Consider the following 18,625-nt stretch of genomic DNA (forward strand, 5'->3'; position numbering starts at 1 on the left):
AGGTCAACCCCAAGTTTTCTTCAGCCTACAGTGGAAACAGCACTGAGCAGTGGCACTACCAGGCTGCAATTACCTAGCTGCAGTCCTGCTATTGAACACCACAGAAATGCTGAATCATTCCAGGACCAAGAACTGAATCTCAGTGGAACTCTTAGCCATGAGACCTTTTCTATTGCAGAGATCTACTTTGGTGCAAGATGCATAACAGTAAATGCTGTTAGCTAATAGGCTTAGACAGTCATCTTCAATGCTGGGCACTAGGGAAAGCACCACTTTGCTGCCAAAGCTGTGTGGTGTCTTGAGGATTGCTTTTGTTGGGTCAGCCATGTCTCGTTCTGGTCATAGCCTTTGTGAATCTCAGCAGAGTCTTAGGCAATTCCTATGCAAGCAACAGAAGTCCTGCATTGCATCACAAGTTGACGGTAACCAGGAAACAAATGAAAACTCTTATCCCGGGAGACTTTTACAACTGTCATTTCCAGTTTATGTCGCTGTCAAAAGGCAGCTCTCTCATGCTGTGTGTGTGACCTGACCTACCACAGGGAGCACATACTTCCAGCAGCAGGCTGCCCCCTGCTTGGTGCCCACGCAAACCCCATCCCAGCGCATGGTGTGGGCCTCACGCTCGTGGCGGCTGGGGACAGCTCAAGGCCAACAATGCTGGTCAGTGGTGAGGGCGAAGAGGGCCAGCGGCTGGCAGCAGCGCGGCCATGGGTTTTACAGCCAGGGAGTTGCTGCTCCTTGGCAGGTCAGGCACAGAGAGCACTGTCACCTTGTGGGCGGTACAGGAGCTGGAACTGCAGGTTTAACTAGGGGTTCCAGAGCAAAACCAACTTAAAACACATTATTTTTTTCTTTAAAAGCCGTGCTGACTTCCTGCACTGCTCTGGGAGCTCCCGGCAGGCTGCTCCACCGCGGGCCATCGGCTGTCCAGCCCTGCCCTCCAGCGGCAGCCCGGCCGGGGCCTACCGCAGGCAGGCGAGGGGGAGCAGGGGGACCGGCCCCTCGGGGGCAGGAGGAGGCCCTGGGGGGGCTCTCCTTCAGCAGAGGGGCAGGGGAGGTGTGGGGGCAGCCAGAGGCCTCGGCGGGGCTCGGGGGGATGGCAAGCTGTGGTGGCATGGGTACAGCAAACTGGTGTTGGTAGCAGCCCTTTCTCCACCCTGGGGTTTGGTAGGGCTCGGCTCAGAGCATCGCTTCCAGGGCAGCTTCAACCATCTCCCTCTTCGTTGTCCTGAAAGACGAGTGGCAACAGAGAATCTTGGGGTCCACAGGCTGCCCTACAACGAGCCAGCAGGCTCCTGGGGCTGACACTTGCCCTCAGTGCACTGCCGGGGCAGCAGCAGTCTTGCAAGGGGCAAGTGCTGCTCTGCAGCTTGCCCCCCTCCCCCCCCCCGTGCAGCTCTCCAAGATGGTTGGGAAAGGGGCTGCCGGGGCCAGATCCTGGCAGAGAGACATCACACACTTGGCTTGGCTGCGAGCACACTGACAGGCTATTTTTACACTTATTTCCTGCTGTTGAATTGGGGCTGTTCACAACCAACCAAAACCTTGGCTTCCCAGACGTGAATCATGGGCATGGCCAGTGCAGGGAGCCTGTCCCGGCTCATCCCCATGCTAGGGGGAGAGCTGCTAAGAGACCCAGAGAGGAAAGCAGGCAGCTGCTGAATTCGGACAGAGCCACCATGGCTACAGCTGCAGAAACTGTCAGAGCTGGAGTGCTGAGATGCACAGTTCAACCAGCCATAGCTGGGCTCTGTCCTTCCAGCAAGGGAAACTGAGGCACAAAATGGAGGGCAGAGAAACAGCCAAAGCCTACTTCTCCTGTGGTAGCATTACAGGAAAGCAGGAAAGACTTGATGCTGGCTTTGCCACCCCACAAGAATGACACTGCAGAGCTGGTGAACCCAGGGGTGCTCAGTCAGCTCCTCAGAGCCACCCTTGGTACCAGCAGGCTGCAGATCAGGCTGTTGGGGAGCAGACAACCCCCACATGTACATATCTCAGGAAAAAGAGAAGGACAGGATTCCTGGACGATGTAGGAAACCTACCCTCCAAATCCACCTTCCAGGAGACCTTGCCAGAGGCCTGTCTGAGGCCACCCAGGAAACATCCCGCCTGTTCTTCCTGTGGTGATGCTGGGTCCAGATGGGTTAGAGGAAGACCTGTTCCTTTGCTCCTGTGCTAGGGAGGAAAATGAGCTATTTGCTGTTTTGACCTGTGGGTCACTTCAGCAATGCAGAAACCATTAGAGTTGGCAAAAACAGACAGAAGGCTGGGAAGCTCCAGAGCCTGCAGGGAGCTGTCAGTTCTCCCCACCCACTTGTTCCCTAGGAGAGGATGAGTGCTGCAAGACACCTGCCAGCTCAGGAGGAGACAGACCTGACTCTCTGTGACTGTCCTGGTGGATGGGCTGTCATTCACAATGTCTCAGACACAGGCTGTGTGCATTTCTGGAGAGGGAGGCTCCCGATGACCCACAGTATACCCAAGTCTACCAACATGGTGACAATGGCTTTTAAAGTTTATTAACTATCTTGTGAAGGCATCTTTCTGCTGAGGACATTGCAGCATTTCCCAACTGGCAGCATGCCCAACAGATGGAGCAGAAATTCAGTAAAGAATAGAAAAGACCTCTAAAGCTGACCAACACTAACTCCTACCTCTGGTCATGTTCACTTTTGCATAAGGTACTCCTTGTATACAAGGAAACAGGCACAAAGCAGTCACACTTGTGTTTTTGAGGAGGTTGAGCTGCCACAGATGCTTACCACATTTTCCCATTGGTTTTGGTTAGCCAAATATGCCTTTGGTGACGTAGAGGAATCTTAAGACTCATGTTTTCATCTCAAAGCATCTTCCTATGTACTGAAATAATGGAGAATAGAAAACACTTTAGTGCGCTTAATATTTTACCTGAACACTGCACGAGCCATGATCTCTAAAGAAAGGGTAGCTTTATTTAGTAGCCTGTCAAATGCATGTGTGTTTATTACAAGTGGATGTCCTGAATGCTGTGTTCGTCTGTGCCCTCTGTGAAGACTCAGGCTATAAATCCAAACCCTTTTGCCCTCAGACGGAAAAGCGTACACCTCCAGTGCTGTATGTTCTGGGTCATGAGACCTAGGACATTTCTGCAAGTCTGCTCCCAAAATCATGTCCCTGAGGTTTAGCAGGATGCAGGAGAACACTAGCATGGACAAAGGGCAACTCAGCTGCTACATGGCAATGACGGACTGGCATGAGAAGAGCTCACTTTGTTGAACTTGGTGGCAAAGACACAGATAGGTTTATATAAACACCTTTAATGAAGTATTTATACATGCATGCCAATGCCGCACCTTGGAAAGTTTAACAGGAAACATTTTTCAATCAGTGTCACAGCCAAAACCTTTCAGTAGGATGCCACATTGTTCCCTTTCTCTCAGGGCTTGTAGCTCTTTCGTTTCATCTTTGGGGTCTCACTGGTTCTCCTGAGCTGCTGTCAGAAATCAGAGTAGTACTTGGCTAGGAGACTTCCAGCATACCCTGCCTTGCAGTGACATGGGGTTCCTCAGTGTGAAGGAAGGGGGCACCTTAGTTGCAGAAACTGGTGAAGCTTGGGATAAGTCCTTACCCCAAGGCCAAAGCACATGCATAGAGTAAAGATCAGAAAATTTTCAGTATGGACAACATACTCTGCCTGTGGTTTCTTTAGGAATGGGATCATGGGGAGAATGGGTATTTTTCAGTTACTAGCTCAGATGCTGAAGCCAGTAAAATTCTTGCTGCTGACTTCCACACAGCCACATGTTGGTATATGTTCACATGTAAATGCCACTCCTGAGACAGTGAAGTATGTTTGACGAAAGGTGCTAAATCAGCATTAGAGACTATTTATAGACAAGGCTGTAACCAAAGCCTTAGACTTAGCCCAGACTGCGGGGAAGTTCAGGTCAAATCTGAATTCTGTTGTCTCAGGCATGCAGAAACCTAACCAGCCACAGCTGCAGCCAGTGTTGGGTTTTTGTTAACGCAGAACAAAAATGCCCAGAGCCTCGGCTCCAGCTTTTGTTTGTGTGATCTCTTCTGAGAGCCCTAGCCTGCCTTTCCCGTAAGAACCAGATGGAGGAACAAAAAAGGAGTGAAGGTCACAAAACCGTTCTGTCAGCCTGGGGAGCAGAGTGAGGGCAAGCTGGGCTTTGTCAGAGACCCCGATGCCATGAGGAGGTGCACAGCTCTAGGCAAAGGATTTCAGCTCCCGAAGGGATGGGGGCACCTGGCTCAGTCACCATGCAGCTGCCCCCAGCTTTGTCACAACGACTTTGTGCAGCAATCAGGCCCCTAGAAATCAGTGCCCAGAGTTTTTCCAGATGAGGCTCTACTGCACTACGAAGCTGGGCTTAACTGACCCTTCCCACTACAGCTCCTTGGTAAGGATAGGGATAAGAGCCCAGCCTGGCCCAGAGAGCCTCTTGTACCCAGCTGGCTGCCAGACACACTGCTTTCACAGGAGGATGGCAGAGACAGAGCACAATTACCCCACACACAATCTCTGCTAACAATGGAAGTAGAGAAGCTTTTGCCCAACTCCAGCTGAGAAGGAAGTCACAGATGTCCTTGGCATGACCCTGTCATGTTTTGTATCCCAGGTAGTGATGGCATGGGCTCAAGGGGCTGAATATGTGCAAGGACCAACTTCATTTCCCATTGCACACAAGACTGTGGCTGCCATACTGTGCAAACTACGTACATAGCACAGCTCAGCAGCTTTGCAGCATCCTTGGTTTTCCATAATTGCAGACTACTTAGGTTAGAGATTTTTGTGGCTTACCCCTGCTGACCTCCTTGCCTGGCTCATGTTTCCCCCAGGCCCCCCACCCTCAAAATCCTCAATGGGGCTTGGAGAGATACAGAGGAAGCCTTAGCAGCAGGGAGGGAAGAAAAAATTAGCTTCAGAGACAGTGAAGAAGGGAGTTTAAGATCAAGTCCTGCGTTCTTCAGGCAAGGCTTCTAGAAATCAGTAGTTGTGCTCAAGTAAAGATAAAAACCAACCCTATGTCTCCAGTGTTTTCATAGGTGTAGGATTTGCTATAGAATTTGCTCTTTGCTAAAGACTTAGGTTCTAGCATCTTATTTTTCTTGGCTTTATGTTCATGTTTCTATACACTGGATTTCTCTTTAGATAGCAGCAATAAGCTCACATCCTCCTCCCTGTGTCAATCAATGTTCAAGTACCAACTTCAGTGGAAGTTACTCATCATTTCTACCCTACCTGAGAACAAAAAGGGCTTAAAACAGGTGAATGAGACAAGGATTTCAATTCTCAGGAAACTGAACGTACCCTCATCTCTATTCACATAATGACTAAACAGTAACTTGGGATGGGAATTCTGACAGCCCAACCCCACATACTCCTCCTGTTAGAGGGTTGAGCTGATTAGAAACCCAAGTACAGACAAGCTTATCCCTTCTTAAGATGACCCTTACAATGAAATTCACTGTAGTGTTTAACCAGTAAGCACTTTTATTGTTGATTTTGAATCCATTAAGACTACATTATGTTGGATTACAAGACGTTGGCTACATCTCCCACATTTGCATGCAGGCATTACATTTGCGAGGTTTTCTCAGAAAAATGGAGCAGGCGCATAAAATGCATAAAGGTTATATGATTATAACATGGAAGCAGCATGTCAGTTACAGAAATTGGTACCACATGTATCAATAACAACCCCCCACACCCCCATTTAAAACTTCTTTGTCCATCAAAAATCAAACTGGTTTCTCCGTCCCTCGTCTCTGTTCCCTGGCTGTCTGTCAGCCCCCATCCCCACTGTTTCTGAAAACACACTTTTTTTTTTTAAAGAGTTTAGTACAGTACATTGTTTTTCCCTTAAAAACAAAAACCTTCCTCCTTCACTATCCCCTCCCCCCAAAATGAAAAATCTATCATAACCTACACATCTCTTCAAGCAGTGTTAAATGTTAGGAATCTATTGCAGTATCAAAAGTATCAGATCAGTAACAAACTTCTAAACATACTAGGATGACCCTAAAATTCCCCTTTCCCGAAACTACCGAGAACTGAAAATGCTATACTGCATTATCACACTTGCATGCATGTATCCTGAGCCACCTGTATTTATTCACCTTAAGCCCCTTTTAATAAATAACTGTCCAGCAGTAACATCCAGAAGTGTGCTGTCTCCTCCAAATTAAACTATATTTACAGAAGTAGGGCTGTTTTTTCAGTGAATTTTTTTTTAAAAACAAAACAAAATAACAACAATAAAAACCAGCAGACGATTAAAGAGAAAGCATATTACTGATCACGTTGTCTAAAGACCAACAGGAGTAAAAAGCATTAGGAGCACCAGGTGCACATGCATTTGAACTGGTACAGTTCATGAAATATCATTCATTGTTATGCTCACTCATTCAGATGAGGAGCAGATTATTTTCTTTTCTTTTTCCTTTTTACATTTAGGACTGTCTGCTCTGCAGGCTACTCCCACAGATGGCAATGCATGCACTGAGGTTAAAAGATGGCCATAAATATGCTTTGATCAATGTGGTTCTGTATCAGCTTTAAACACTTGGGGTTTCTCTCCCCACTGCTTTGCACCTTGTGTCACTTCACATCTGTGCTAAGTGTGAGCCAAAGGTCCCTCAAATCCACATTGTTCTCTTGGATGAGGGGAAGCATTAGATACTCACTTTTCATTAAGTTTCAAATGATGCTATGAGCTGGAAAATACAGGGGAATCATCCCACATGAGAACATTTCTTAGCAGTGTAAGTACTGTAATCACAACTGATATACATGCATATCAAAACATAGTTAAATCTCAAGCCAGTTAGAAGGATTTTGTTCCTTCTCTTATTTGAGCCAGCTCTCAGCTGATAGACACCAGTATTACTGCCTTGACTTCAGTTGACGTACGTTAACTTACACCAGGTAAGGATCAAGCTCAATAAAATTGCAACCATTTTCTCTTACTGCATTGTTATAGTGCCTGAGATCACTGCAAACGGGCACATTTCTACAAAGCCCAAAGGCCTTAATGTAGCCAGTGTGGTATATTAACATTTCAAAGGTGATTCAGCCAGATTCACTTTCTCTTCTTCCCACATTACCAGCAAACTATCATCTAAACCTGCAGTGCTGCCATCATAGAAGCTGGTGGGGGGCACCAAAAACTTTGAGTTATTCACCACACACTTAAATTTTATATAGTGAAGATGCTGGGAACTCCATTTATGCTAAACCTAATTTTCAATTTCATGGTGCTTTCTGCTTTATCATACACAGATCTGATCACCTGGAATCACCAAATCATTCCTATTCTTGCTGCACTTGCACATTATGCAGAAATTATAAGTAATTTATATCTGCAAGACTGCCTATTTGTAGCAAAGGAAAATATTTTCCAGAACTACAAGTGACAGACATGTTGGAAGTTTGATTGTGGAGAGTCCTCCCTAAGCCAACACCCCCATTCTCACTGAAAGTGAGTTAAATTCTACGTTAACATCAGTGCAAGTCTGCGACAACTCTGACCCCTCTTCAAGATCTATTACAGGAGCAAGAGAATAAGGAATTTGTCTTACAGGCTTTTTCATTAGCTGAACTTTACTCCTGACCCATTAGTTCAACTTGATAAGCAGATACTAAATCAGTAAGCAAATTTTCCCTTTCAGTATCACATAATTTGTGAGATCCACCATTATTACAATCCCATCATCACCTGCTGATAAGAGACTTGGCATCTATAGAGCAGTGGTCTGCTCCAACCCCACAAGCAGATAACCCTCAAAGGCTGTGTTTCGCCCTGGCAGGGGGAATTTATTATTATTTTTAATCACCCTCTGCCATTTCAATTCTTGATTAGCATTTGTGGCTATTTGTCCATTGTCCATCTAAATCACATTTGTGGCTAATATGTGAGACGCTATTAGGTTCAACTGTATGTACACATTACAACACATCTCAGATCCAGCAAGTTTACTTCACATAGGCTTCCATAGGACAAAAATAACATCAACCAGTGATCTCTGCTTGTAAAGCACCTTCCCCCACATCCAGGTTCCCACACTCTCATTGGAGTCATCCAGTTGCTTCCACTGGTGTCAAAAGTGGAGCTTCACCAGAACTGCAGTAGAAAATTGGACACATTTTAGATTCACCTTTCAACTGAAAGAAATGGAGATAAGTAAGCGATGACTGTGTTGCACTGGCTACAGAAGGCCTTTCCATTCATAGGAGTGCTGCTCTCTGAGCAATTTTTTGTAAAGGAAGAGAAACCAAACATTAAAAACCTACACACTTCCCACACACACAGACACATACATACATACACACACTTCTCCTCTGAACAGAAATCCATTCTTAGAGATCAAATTATGCAGACCCTCTTCAAGTGACTAAAAACATGAGAACAGCATTGAGTACATCCCAGTTCTCCTTTCTGATCATGAAGTCACAGGTCAGCAAAATACTTGGGCATAAGGATGTTCCTCTTGACCTGCAGGACATATTAATGCATGCAGAAGTGCTTTGCTGGCTCAGGCCTAAATTAGGAACAATTCCAAGGCCAGCTGGCACCCATGAGTGTGATTCCACTACCTGCACCAATATACATGAGGTAAGAGCATAACTCAAGAGAGCGGAGCAGTGCAAGAGGAGAAAAGAGGCTCTGTGGTTCTTCTGAGTTTAACTTTGACAGCCTCAGCTGCATACACACGGCGTGTCACAGTGATCAGCACAGACCGATGAGAGCTTGGTATGGTGTTCTGCAAGTGGGATTCCACTGGAAATAGTAAGCCTGATTCCTGTTTGCACCAGTGCAATGTTATGTGTCTGTAAAACCTGCATGAAGAGGCCATTAAATCTGGAGTAGTTACATGATACAGTTTGTTTTATCTTGGATCTATATGCCAATAACTCATGTGATGTGCTACACACCCACACCTACACACAGATGGAGAGATAGGTATATGCTGAGACATAATGCAACACACACATTATTTCTACAAATATCCTAACTACACAGTTAATGACTAAGCTAACCAGCGTAGGGATTTGCAGACACCCTCTCCAATACCACATGATAGGTACTGGTAGAGAAAAGCAAGCTCAGGTGTTACTTTGATTACTAGGGAATGATCTGGGCACAACCCACGCAGATGCCACACTGCACACTAGGCATGGGCTGTCCCACAGTCCCGCGTCAAACTCCCACCTCTGTGTAGGTGCCCCATCACTTTTCTGATGACACGTAGAATTGAGGGCAAGCAGTCAACACTTGGGAAATCCTCCAGTCAAACTGGAGAGGGGAAAAAGCTAGCACCGACACACCACACCGTGCCTCTTGCAACCACAGGTAGACTGCAAGGCTACATGTTATTGGGATCTGGGCCATCTAAAGAAAGCTACTTATTTACTGATTTAAGTCTGAATCACAAGAGGATTCAGTTCTGCTTGGCAGTAAGCCTGAAAGGAAAATTTTTAGTGATTAACCAGCAATGGAATCAGTCCCTCCTGATTTATATGACGTACTGTTTGCATATGGTAGCATTCATGCTCAAATTACACCTTTTTGTTCCATTTTGGAGTGTGTTTTCTGTAAGTGAAAACAAAACACCTATCCAAAACACTTTTCAAAATTCCTCTGAACTTGGATGAAGCTGAACCCAGGTCTTGCTCAGGGTTTGGACTTCTGGAACCAAAATCTGGCCTTCAGTGACTATCCCATGCAACCAAATCTAAACATACCTAGAAATGGCAGGCTCAAAACTGATTTTTCTGGAGAAAGACACCCCTCTTATACGTGAGATTACTGGCACATAGTCTTATCTTACCTTATTATTGTTATAGCCTCCTTATAAAAACTTTCATGGAAATTCCACCTGCAGAACTAAAGGCAGAAATTATATTTGCAATTATTGTTCCATTTTAACATCTGGATGCAGTACTGTTTGGGAAACAAAAAGCAAATTCTTCAGTGAACTATGTTTAACCAACTTGCAGGTGGCAGCTATCAAAACAGATGCACGTGTATCCAGCTAAAGTTATTAACATATGATCTGACATACCAAGTCAGACAAATGTCATGTGTAAATAGATCTTCAAACGTATACATATAAAAGCTGCTACTGTATCTAGATGATCGTTTTGGTTTGTTTCTGTACCCCATAGCTCTGAATCTATCCACTGAATGTTTACTCAGCACGTGTGGTATAAATATATTCATACACTAAAATTGACACTTGGCAATTTTTTTCTTTTTTTCTTTTTTTTTTTTTTGCTGACCAGCAACAAAATCTGATATCTTTAACTGTAAACCAATACTCAATAAATATGCCGCATTCAGCAAAGAGACATATTTTGTCGATCAGGATTTTGCCGTACTAAGCCATGGGCTGTGGAGGTGGCCGTGAAGGAGGAGGTCCAGGAGGGGCTCGGGATGGGGGTGGTCCGGGTGGTGGCTGCCTGGAAGGGGGCTGCAGAGACACGGGAGGAGAAGGGCTTCTCGGAGCATAGTTGAGAGGAACATCGTCACGTCGTGGCAGCTTTGGCGGTGGGCTGTAAGGGGCAGAGGTCCCATCTGATTTCACCCGAGTGAAGTTCATGCATCTTCCCTGGAGGTAAAAGAAAAATTAGTTATTCATAAAAAGCATGTGTTTTGACTCATCAGCAACTAGCCAAAGGGGCTGTAAGCAGAGAGGCCAGGCTGTACTTAGAGGTCTTCATTCCAACATCATTCATTGGATCCTAGACATATTGAGACTAGACTATACTAAAGGTTAGCACTAGAGACCGATGCTTTCCTTGGGTTTCAGAGCTCCTGCCTATGGAGAATAGCCTAGGACTGGTTTAACTCAAAAGGAAGCCCAGTGTGACTTTGCTCACATACACCCTCTTCTTTGCTATGACAGCCATGCAGAACCTGACTAAAGCCACAGAGCCACCACAGAGTCCTGCCTGCCTTGGTGAGATCCATTACTGACACAGCTGTGCTGGAAAAAAAAATTCATTGGGGAAAACAGGATTATACCAAACAACATTAGCAAAGGCACCATCTGTGGCTTTCCTTTTCACAGTGATGCTAGCCTAGCTGGTGTCCATGCTTCCAACACTGTGCTGGGATAGTACATCTGTCTTCTCTGCTCCAAATGTAGCTGCGGCTTTCCTGTCATCCTCACAAAAACCTATGAGGTGTGGGATTTATGCAGAGGGAGCTCCAGTGGGTGTGTTTTCAGCACGGATGTGAGATATAGGCAGGCAGGACCTGGTGGAGAACTGTAGGTGGAGATCTTGGAAAAGGAGTAGATGAAGTTTGGGAAAAAAACAAACAAAATAGCAAATGCTGAGGATATCCCAGACACAACTATGGGCTAAACACAACTACACCAGGGTTTCCTTAAGCCAAAACAAAGCTCTATACAGGTTCCCACTAACCAAATTCCGGACAGGAAGAGATATAGACAGACCCCAAAGACCACCTAGCCTTTCCTGTGAGGAGCAGCCAGAGGCTCCTTGGCATTTCGAAATCTACACGACAATCTCATTCAGGAACCAGGACCTCTGCTGTCTGCTTTACTTGCTTCTCCCGTAGGCCACCATGTTCTGTTACAAAGGAGCCCACTATTGCTGTGAAAGCCTCATGAAATTCTGCAGACACAAACTTGTGTGCAGAGCTACAATTCTCGGCATCTCTCTACCCATCTCCTCACCTGGAGAGGTGGGAGGAGACGCTTCGGCAACAACCCAACTGCTGCAACCTCAGCAGCAACCTGCACCTGGAAGTCCGAAGGTCCTTTCATCACCACATACAAAGGCTGGAGGTAAAGACTGAAAACGCATGAGTGGCACTGCCAACTGCCCATTTACAGGAGCCTTCAAATGCCTGGTGAACTGACTAATCCCACCAGTCTCAGCCCCTGAATTTTAACACAGCAGCACTTCATGAACACTTCAGATACATAACGGGGTCATTCACAGCTCCTATGCACTTATCAAAAAGCACACACAGACTGCTTTTCCTCATTGCAACTGGGACTTGGTTTCCATACAAGTAACCATAGGCAGGAAAACACCCATCTCATTGGTGATGAACTCCATTTGCCAGCGCTTTTTCCTTTGTGCAGCAGGCCTGTTTTGTTTCATGCAATAATCATCCTAATGCAAATGCCCTCTGCAGTTTAGCACAGAGAGGAACGTTACCTGTTTTTCTCTTTCCAGCACAAACACTAGGTGGGGAAAAGCAAAACAGCTGTTCGGTGTGTTCAGAAAGCATGTCTCTGAAGACACCTTTCCCTCCATCATTTTGAAAGGCCTGCAAAGCCATGACGCTGGCGAGAGGTTTAGGTTGCATGCTGGAATCAACAAACCAAATTCAGCTCTAGGTTATACCAACATCTCTCAAGCAAAAATCACGAGAAGGATTCCGTATTTATAAAAGCTGCCTTCAGGGCTACACAGCTGTAGACTGTGATCCCTGTAGTTACAGATGGCTGTGACAATGGGGATACAAGATCCCATACCAGGGACAGATCGCTACTGGTACGCTGCGCTTGGCACAAATAAACACTGAAGGTGCTTAGGGAACTGGCTGAGTTTCTGAATCACAGCTTCCGCTGGAATCCAGGCAGAAGCCATCACAGCTTAACCACAACTATCTGTTTTGTTAAGTGACTTGCAATGCCTGTAGTTTGGTTCATGAAACTATTCCTTTAATAAGAAGGGAATCGCTTTAGTTTATGACTTTCTGAAGAACAGCAAACAGAGCTGTTTCTGCTGTGTATCAAGAGAACCTTGTGCAAGCTCCAGAGAGCCTAGAAAATGATGCAACAAACGTAATAACGCCCAAATGGTACCACCCTTCCACTTACTTGGATTGGATGGCTCAGGGCTTCAAGAGCTCAGCTGCAGCCAAGAGTTATTTGAATGGACATGTTGTTGCCTGTACATGAGATGTACTCAGTAGCTCTCAGTCCCAGTTTTCACCATCACAAATTCACCACTACACTTAAACAACAGCCTCAATAAATAGGATAAAATCCTCTTTCTAAAAATGGAGGCTTGTTACAGCAGACTTTGCTTATGCACCTAGCTCAAGGGAACAATGTACTGGGGCCAGATGCAAGGAGACCTCAATGGGCAAAAGTCCAGGTCTTGGTGACTTCTGCAAAGATGAACCATTGGATCAAAAGACACCACAAGTCAGTGCTTTGCTCTACTGCCACAGAGCTCAAGTCCTTCCCAGCACTGCCGTGAGTGACCATCCTTGTCAGCCTCCAACTGTCATTTGTCTTCTGCTGTGCTCCGCTGTACTCGAAGCGCACTTTGGAATTGAGCAGTGTTTACTGCTAGGCAATTAATGCTATAGATAAACTTACAAATATCAAGGCTGAATTTCCTTAAATGTATTTGCAGCAGAGCTATTGAGTTTATGAATTTAAAACAGCCAAATAATCAATTCAGGAGGAAAAAAAAGAAAAAAAAAAAGGTATTCAGATGAGATGCAACATAGAGGGAGGGGAAAAAATACAAGGAAAAAATAGAACAATCTCCCAGAACAAATGCAAAGCTGCAAACCCAGCACTAGTTCTTTTGCCTACAAGCCTTTCCTGCCTCTCTGTTGTCTTTCCCCCAGACATCAATTCCAAATATATTCATAGTCTATAATCAAAGGGGATCCCATAAATCTGTTTGCATTACTTTCACTTCAGTTACAGTGATAGGCGACGTCAAACTGCTGCCAGTTTCTGCCACACTCACTGATTTGTCAGACAGATGGGTAATTTAAAGGCCATGCGCCGCATTGTGTCATGAAAAATACGGTTGGGTTGGGAGAGTCTGACAGACAGAGGCTCGGATGATCGATGTATGTATTGTGACACTTCCTCACAAAAGATTACCGGTGTTACCCTGCAATCTCATACATCAAAGACTTCTGGTGAACACTGGAGCAAATCCTCCTGAGCACTTCAAGCAGCCATTGATAAATTGAGGCCAAACTTTTAGCTAGGGTTAGGATTAACAGCCAAAAGGGAAAGGGAGGAACAAGTGACAATAAATCATAAGCCAGTTTGAACTTCTCTGGTATATTTCAAAGGATTTCCACGTTGAAGAATTAAGCCCTGCACTCATCACACTTTCCTAAAAACAAAATGCCGCAGCAATTCTGCCTAGCAGGCACACCCCTCTGGGATTAGCTTCAAAAAAATTGTGACTGTTTCTCAAATAAGCTCTTTCTTAAAGTAACCACAAGATTTTTAACACACTGTGGCTGAAAGGATTAAGTAATTTCCTCTTCAAATGCATTTGAAGTCTCTTAAACCGCAGAAATATTAAGACATTATTCCAAAGGTATCCTGTACCTCTGCTCTCCTTGCACAGAACCAAGGAGAAGCATCTTTTTTTCCAGGAACATCGTACGCGCCAAGTACTTTAGGGAAGGGGGTCTGAGTTGCAAGGTGCAGTAATACGATGGTGATCGCAGGCACAACAGCTGTGGGTAGCTGCTTTGTTGTCTACAAAGCAGATGATCTGCGTAAATCCAGTTTTGTCTGGTTTCAGCCCCACTCCCAGGACAGCAACCCTCAGATGCTGCGACCCGCACGGCGTACTGTCATTCAGGCACCAACTGAAGGTCAACAACGCACCATATGGAGTTACGCCCTTGCTTCAGCTCACATCTGCACAGTCTTCCTAATGCACAATTATTTTGCCTCCCCATATGTCCATCCACTTGTTAGGCTCTTGTTACGCTGCTTGCCAAATTGGCTTTTCAAAAAGTACAAATACTGAAGCAGCGGGATCTGCCCTTGTCCCAGCTCCAGCTTTTATCCCAGTGTAACAATCACATGTGCAATTCAGGCACTTTGTACTTCTAGGCAATGCCTCCTTGACCACCTAGGATGTGTTTGTGTGTGTGGTTTGGGGGGAGGAAGGGAGGAACCTCTTGAAAGCCACTGCATCTTGTTTCTGTACTAGTTTCATCATAGTGCTCAGTACATCACTCCCCAGTGCTTGTTCCCCCAGAATTTTTAGATACTACTCAGCAAGGTTTCAATAGAAAGGAACAATTCTGTTAAAAGAATCCAGGTAATTCAGTGTCATGGGCAAGTCTCTTCACCCATGATACTAAGAGCATTTCAGAAAAAAAGTATTTCAAAAATCCAGCCCATCTGCCAGTAACTGTTGCTTTTCTCTGTCCATTACAATAAACACATTGATATTTAGCGAAAAAATCAAATCCAGTTTCATCTGTGTGTGATGGAATTTTTGTACACACTAAGGTCAGCCTGTTTCCTCTTTCTAGCTGTATTAGTTGACCTAATAAAATATATCCTTCCCATTATAAACTTAACTTGGGTTTCCATTCACCCTCATTTTTGCTTATGGAGTCTCAGTGCCACAATTTTGACTAGCTGAGGGGGTATATGACTGAGGAAGAATTGGCTTCAATTAAATATTTACTGAAATTTCTTAGTCTTTATTTTGGATTAATATGATACTTGCCTTTATGTTTTAGAATGAATTAAATAGAACACGTCTGCAAAGATTAATCACTCTAAAATGCAAGTTTAGGGATCCTCACATAGTGGTCCAAAATATGGGTCCATGAAAGTTATATATATATATATATATATATATATATATATATATATATACACACACACACATACACACACGCACATATATAGGACTTTTTCATTAGTGTTTATTTCATTAGCGTTTAGCTTTACTTCCTAAATATCAATAATTCATTGCAAAAGTGGAGTTCTAAAACTCAACAGGACAGATTCAAGTTTCTATGCTAGCTAAAAACTCAGGAGAGGAAAGCACGGTAAAAAATAAAAGGAATGCTAAAACTTCAAGCCATAAGGCAAAGGATTGAGTTGAAGTGCTAGCATCTACAAGGAGTCACAATCACTTTAGCTAAGTAAAGGTTTTGACCCAAATACCCAGAAACTGATTGAATACACTTTTAAGATCAATGATTTCTGCAAAAAAAAGTTTAATTTTGGAGACATTAGAGGGCAGTGATTAAAAGAATAAAGACTTTTTAGTAGAAACGCCTACACTGAATATCCTAAACCAGCAACAGTGCAGAAAGCTGTTCTACTAGATCTATTTATGAATGAGGCAGATTATAGATAGTAATTTTTATTTAAAAAAAAAAAAGAGCCTAACCAAGGAGGTACAGTGCTCCCACTACTCAAGTCTGCTGGGCAAGTATCAGGATTAGCAGCCGGCTCCTCAGAAGCCAGGATTAACGTGAAGCAGCCTTTGCCGAAAGCTTCCTTGCACTGCACTGCTTCATGCTGACTGCGTGCTGCACGTGTCACAGCTCATTAAAACCTTCACGGATTTCCTGGGAATTGCACTGATTACCCTGCAGCACACAGGCTAGAAATTAGTGAGCCACTGAAACAGTTTGTCACATAAAACCCAATCCTGCCCTGTTTCCAGGCACAGTCCAATAACTTTTACTAACTACTAGTCTTATATTTGGGACTGAGATACTGCTTTTGCGTTGAAAAATAAAGTATCAGAGTTGTCAGAGATTCCTATATCAGCAGTTTGGTGGTTGTTCATACTTTCAGCTGAATAAGAAATTAAATATAAATTACATATTTATTATAATTAATGGTGATTAAAGTTTAATTCTTAAATGACATTGTTGTTAACAGATTAAACATTAATAACTAACATGTAATTATTTTTTGTATGTAGCCATTTTTGGTTATTAGGCTTCAAATCAAAACAATATAATTACCATAAAATATTTGTTTGTATGAGAGTCTGGCTCTGTAGACATCCTCTAGTTTGACAGGTCCTCTCCTGTCAGTGCCTATTTTCTAGGGATATTTGGCAGCTCAGAATTGTTACCTAAAGTGATGTCAATCCAAAACTATTTACAGGTAAGAGAACATGGGGTTGACTGAATGGAAGAGGATTTTAAAAGATCCAGTAAAGAAGTGGAGTCCAACAATGAGAATATACTTACTTTCTTCACCACTTCTTTAAAAAAAAAATTAGTCCATCCCTTTCTTTATCCAGTGTATTATGTGGCATCTTTACCTGCCAACTGATATCACTTTTGGTCCCTCCTTTTATAATGGAGCTATCTGAGGGGAAGAAAATCACTACATTGTGGGCTATAAATCATTCATATGGTAACAGTGAGTGCCTTATAATGGCTGTAGGTACATCTAATAAATTGAAAATTACAACAAGATGAATTCAAAGGCACAAGAATGATCCAAGAAGCAGCAGAAAACTGCTTACAGCCCAACATGACATGCACACCTGCAGACACTGCTCCCACCTCACTGCTCAATCTGTGCAGGGCACTGCTTAAAACCAGGAAGGGGTCCTCTGGGAGAAATCTACTCAAGTTCAAAGTCCAGTGCAAGAGCACATGGAAGAGAAGTGGGCTACTTCCAACCTACACCAGGAGAAATCAGACAGTTCCAGGAATCAGATGGAGAAATTGGCTCTTTTAAGCTAGGATCAGGGACCTTCAGCAAAATAAACTTCATGCTGAGCACATCCATACAATCTGCCTCTCACATGCCTGCTACCACTTTTCCAGCTTAAGAACAGAAGGAAAGAACAACACAGCAGGTGTTGGACATGGAGAACCTATCCCAGTAATGAATTCAGGGCTACTAAATAATTTGCATCATGCTCCATTCAGCAGGGAGCTGCATGTTTTTTCCAGCCCTGCCTTAGCAAGAAAATGCAGCAATGGACTACAGACACCTCCTGAAAGAAGGGCCAGAGTCACAAGATATCTTGCAGGAATGCACAAAACATCACATGTCTTGGACCTTGCTGAGGTTGTGGCTGAAGTAGCTCTCAGTGCAGACCATAACAAAGCCTGTTGATTCTGAGCCCTAAAAAGCTGAAATGGTGAAAGGGATAGAAATGGATGACAATAAGCATAAACAAAGTAACGGCCCATCGGTCATCCTTTATGTTCACTACCAATCTCCAAGTATAGCCATGCTAAACCAGACCCCATCCAAACCTCACAGAAATATCAAACCTAAACCTGCACTTACGATGCACAATTTACTGCCTTCCTCTTGGCTGCCAGCTTTTATGGATGAAGCTCCTAAAATAGAGGAAGTGAGGAGAGAGACTGCTAGGTCATATCGTTTACCGAAGGTCAGGCAGAAACTTGGGAAAAAAAATGGTACATACAAGTTCAGGACTCGTGACTCACATCCCTTGTTTCTACCACAGCACCACACATTTCCACACTTGAATGCTGACCAGACGAGAATGTGGTTCAAGGGAAAAAACAGTGGTTGGTTTGCAAAAGATTTTTTCTCATTTCCTTAGCATTTTCAGGGAAAAGGAGGTTGCATGTGCACATCGCCCAGAACAGAGGGCTTTGGAGCATAGCAACAAGAGCAACAAATACTTGCTGGGCACGACAGGCCTAACCTTGAGGTGTCAGCAGGCTGCTGGGAGGAGAAAAGGAGGCCACAAAGGACCACAAATGGTCTTGCTCCAACCGTAATTAAGTGTCACTGTGCTTTCCAGGGTGAATCGTTTGATTGTCTCTGCAGGAGCAAGATGGAGATTGTGATGTACACAGAGGAAGAGCACTAGGCTCTTTAT

General features: G+C 44.3%; 1 protein-coding gene across 1 annotated transcript in view; it reads right to left on the bottom strand.

Moving 5' to 3' along the window:
• Window positions 1-5,482: 5,482 nt before the first annotated feature.
• Window positions 5,483-18,625, bottom strand: part of ANTXRL (ANTXR like) — a 55,803-nt gene continuing 42,660 nt past the window's right edge. Inside the window, exon 18 of the mRNA XM_080596681.1 lies at window positions 5,483-10,620. Coding sequence (XP_080452807.1) covers window positions 10,390-10,620 — 231 coding nt within the window. The 3' untranslated portion in view covers window positions 5,483-10,389. The remainder of the gene's footprint in view (window positions 10,621-18,625) is intronic.

This window comes from Anser brachyrhynchus (assembly GCF_964034855.1).
Source record: "Anser brachyrhynchus genome assembly, chromosome: 6".
Lineage (NCBI taxonomy): Eukaryota > Metazoa > Chordata > Aves > Anseriformes > Anatidae > Anser > Anser brachyrhynchus.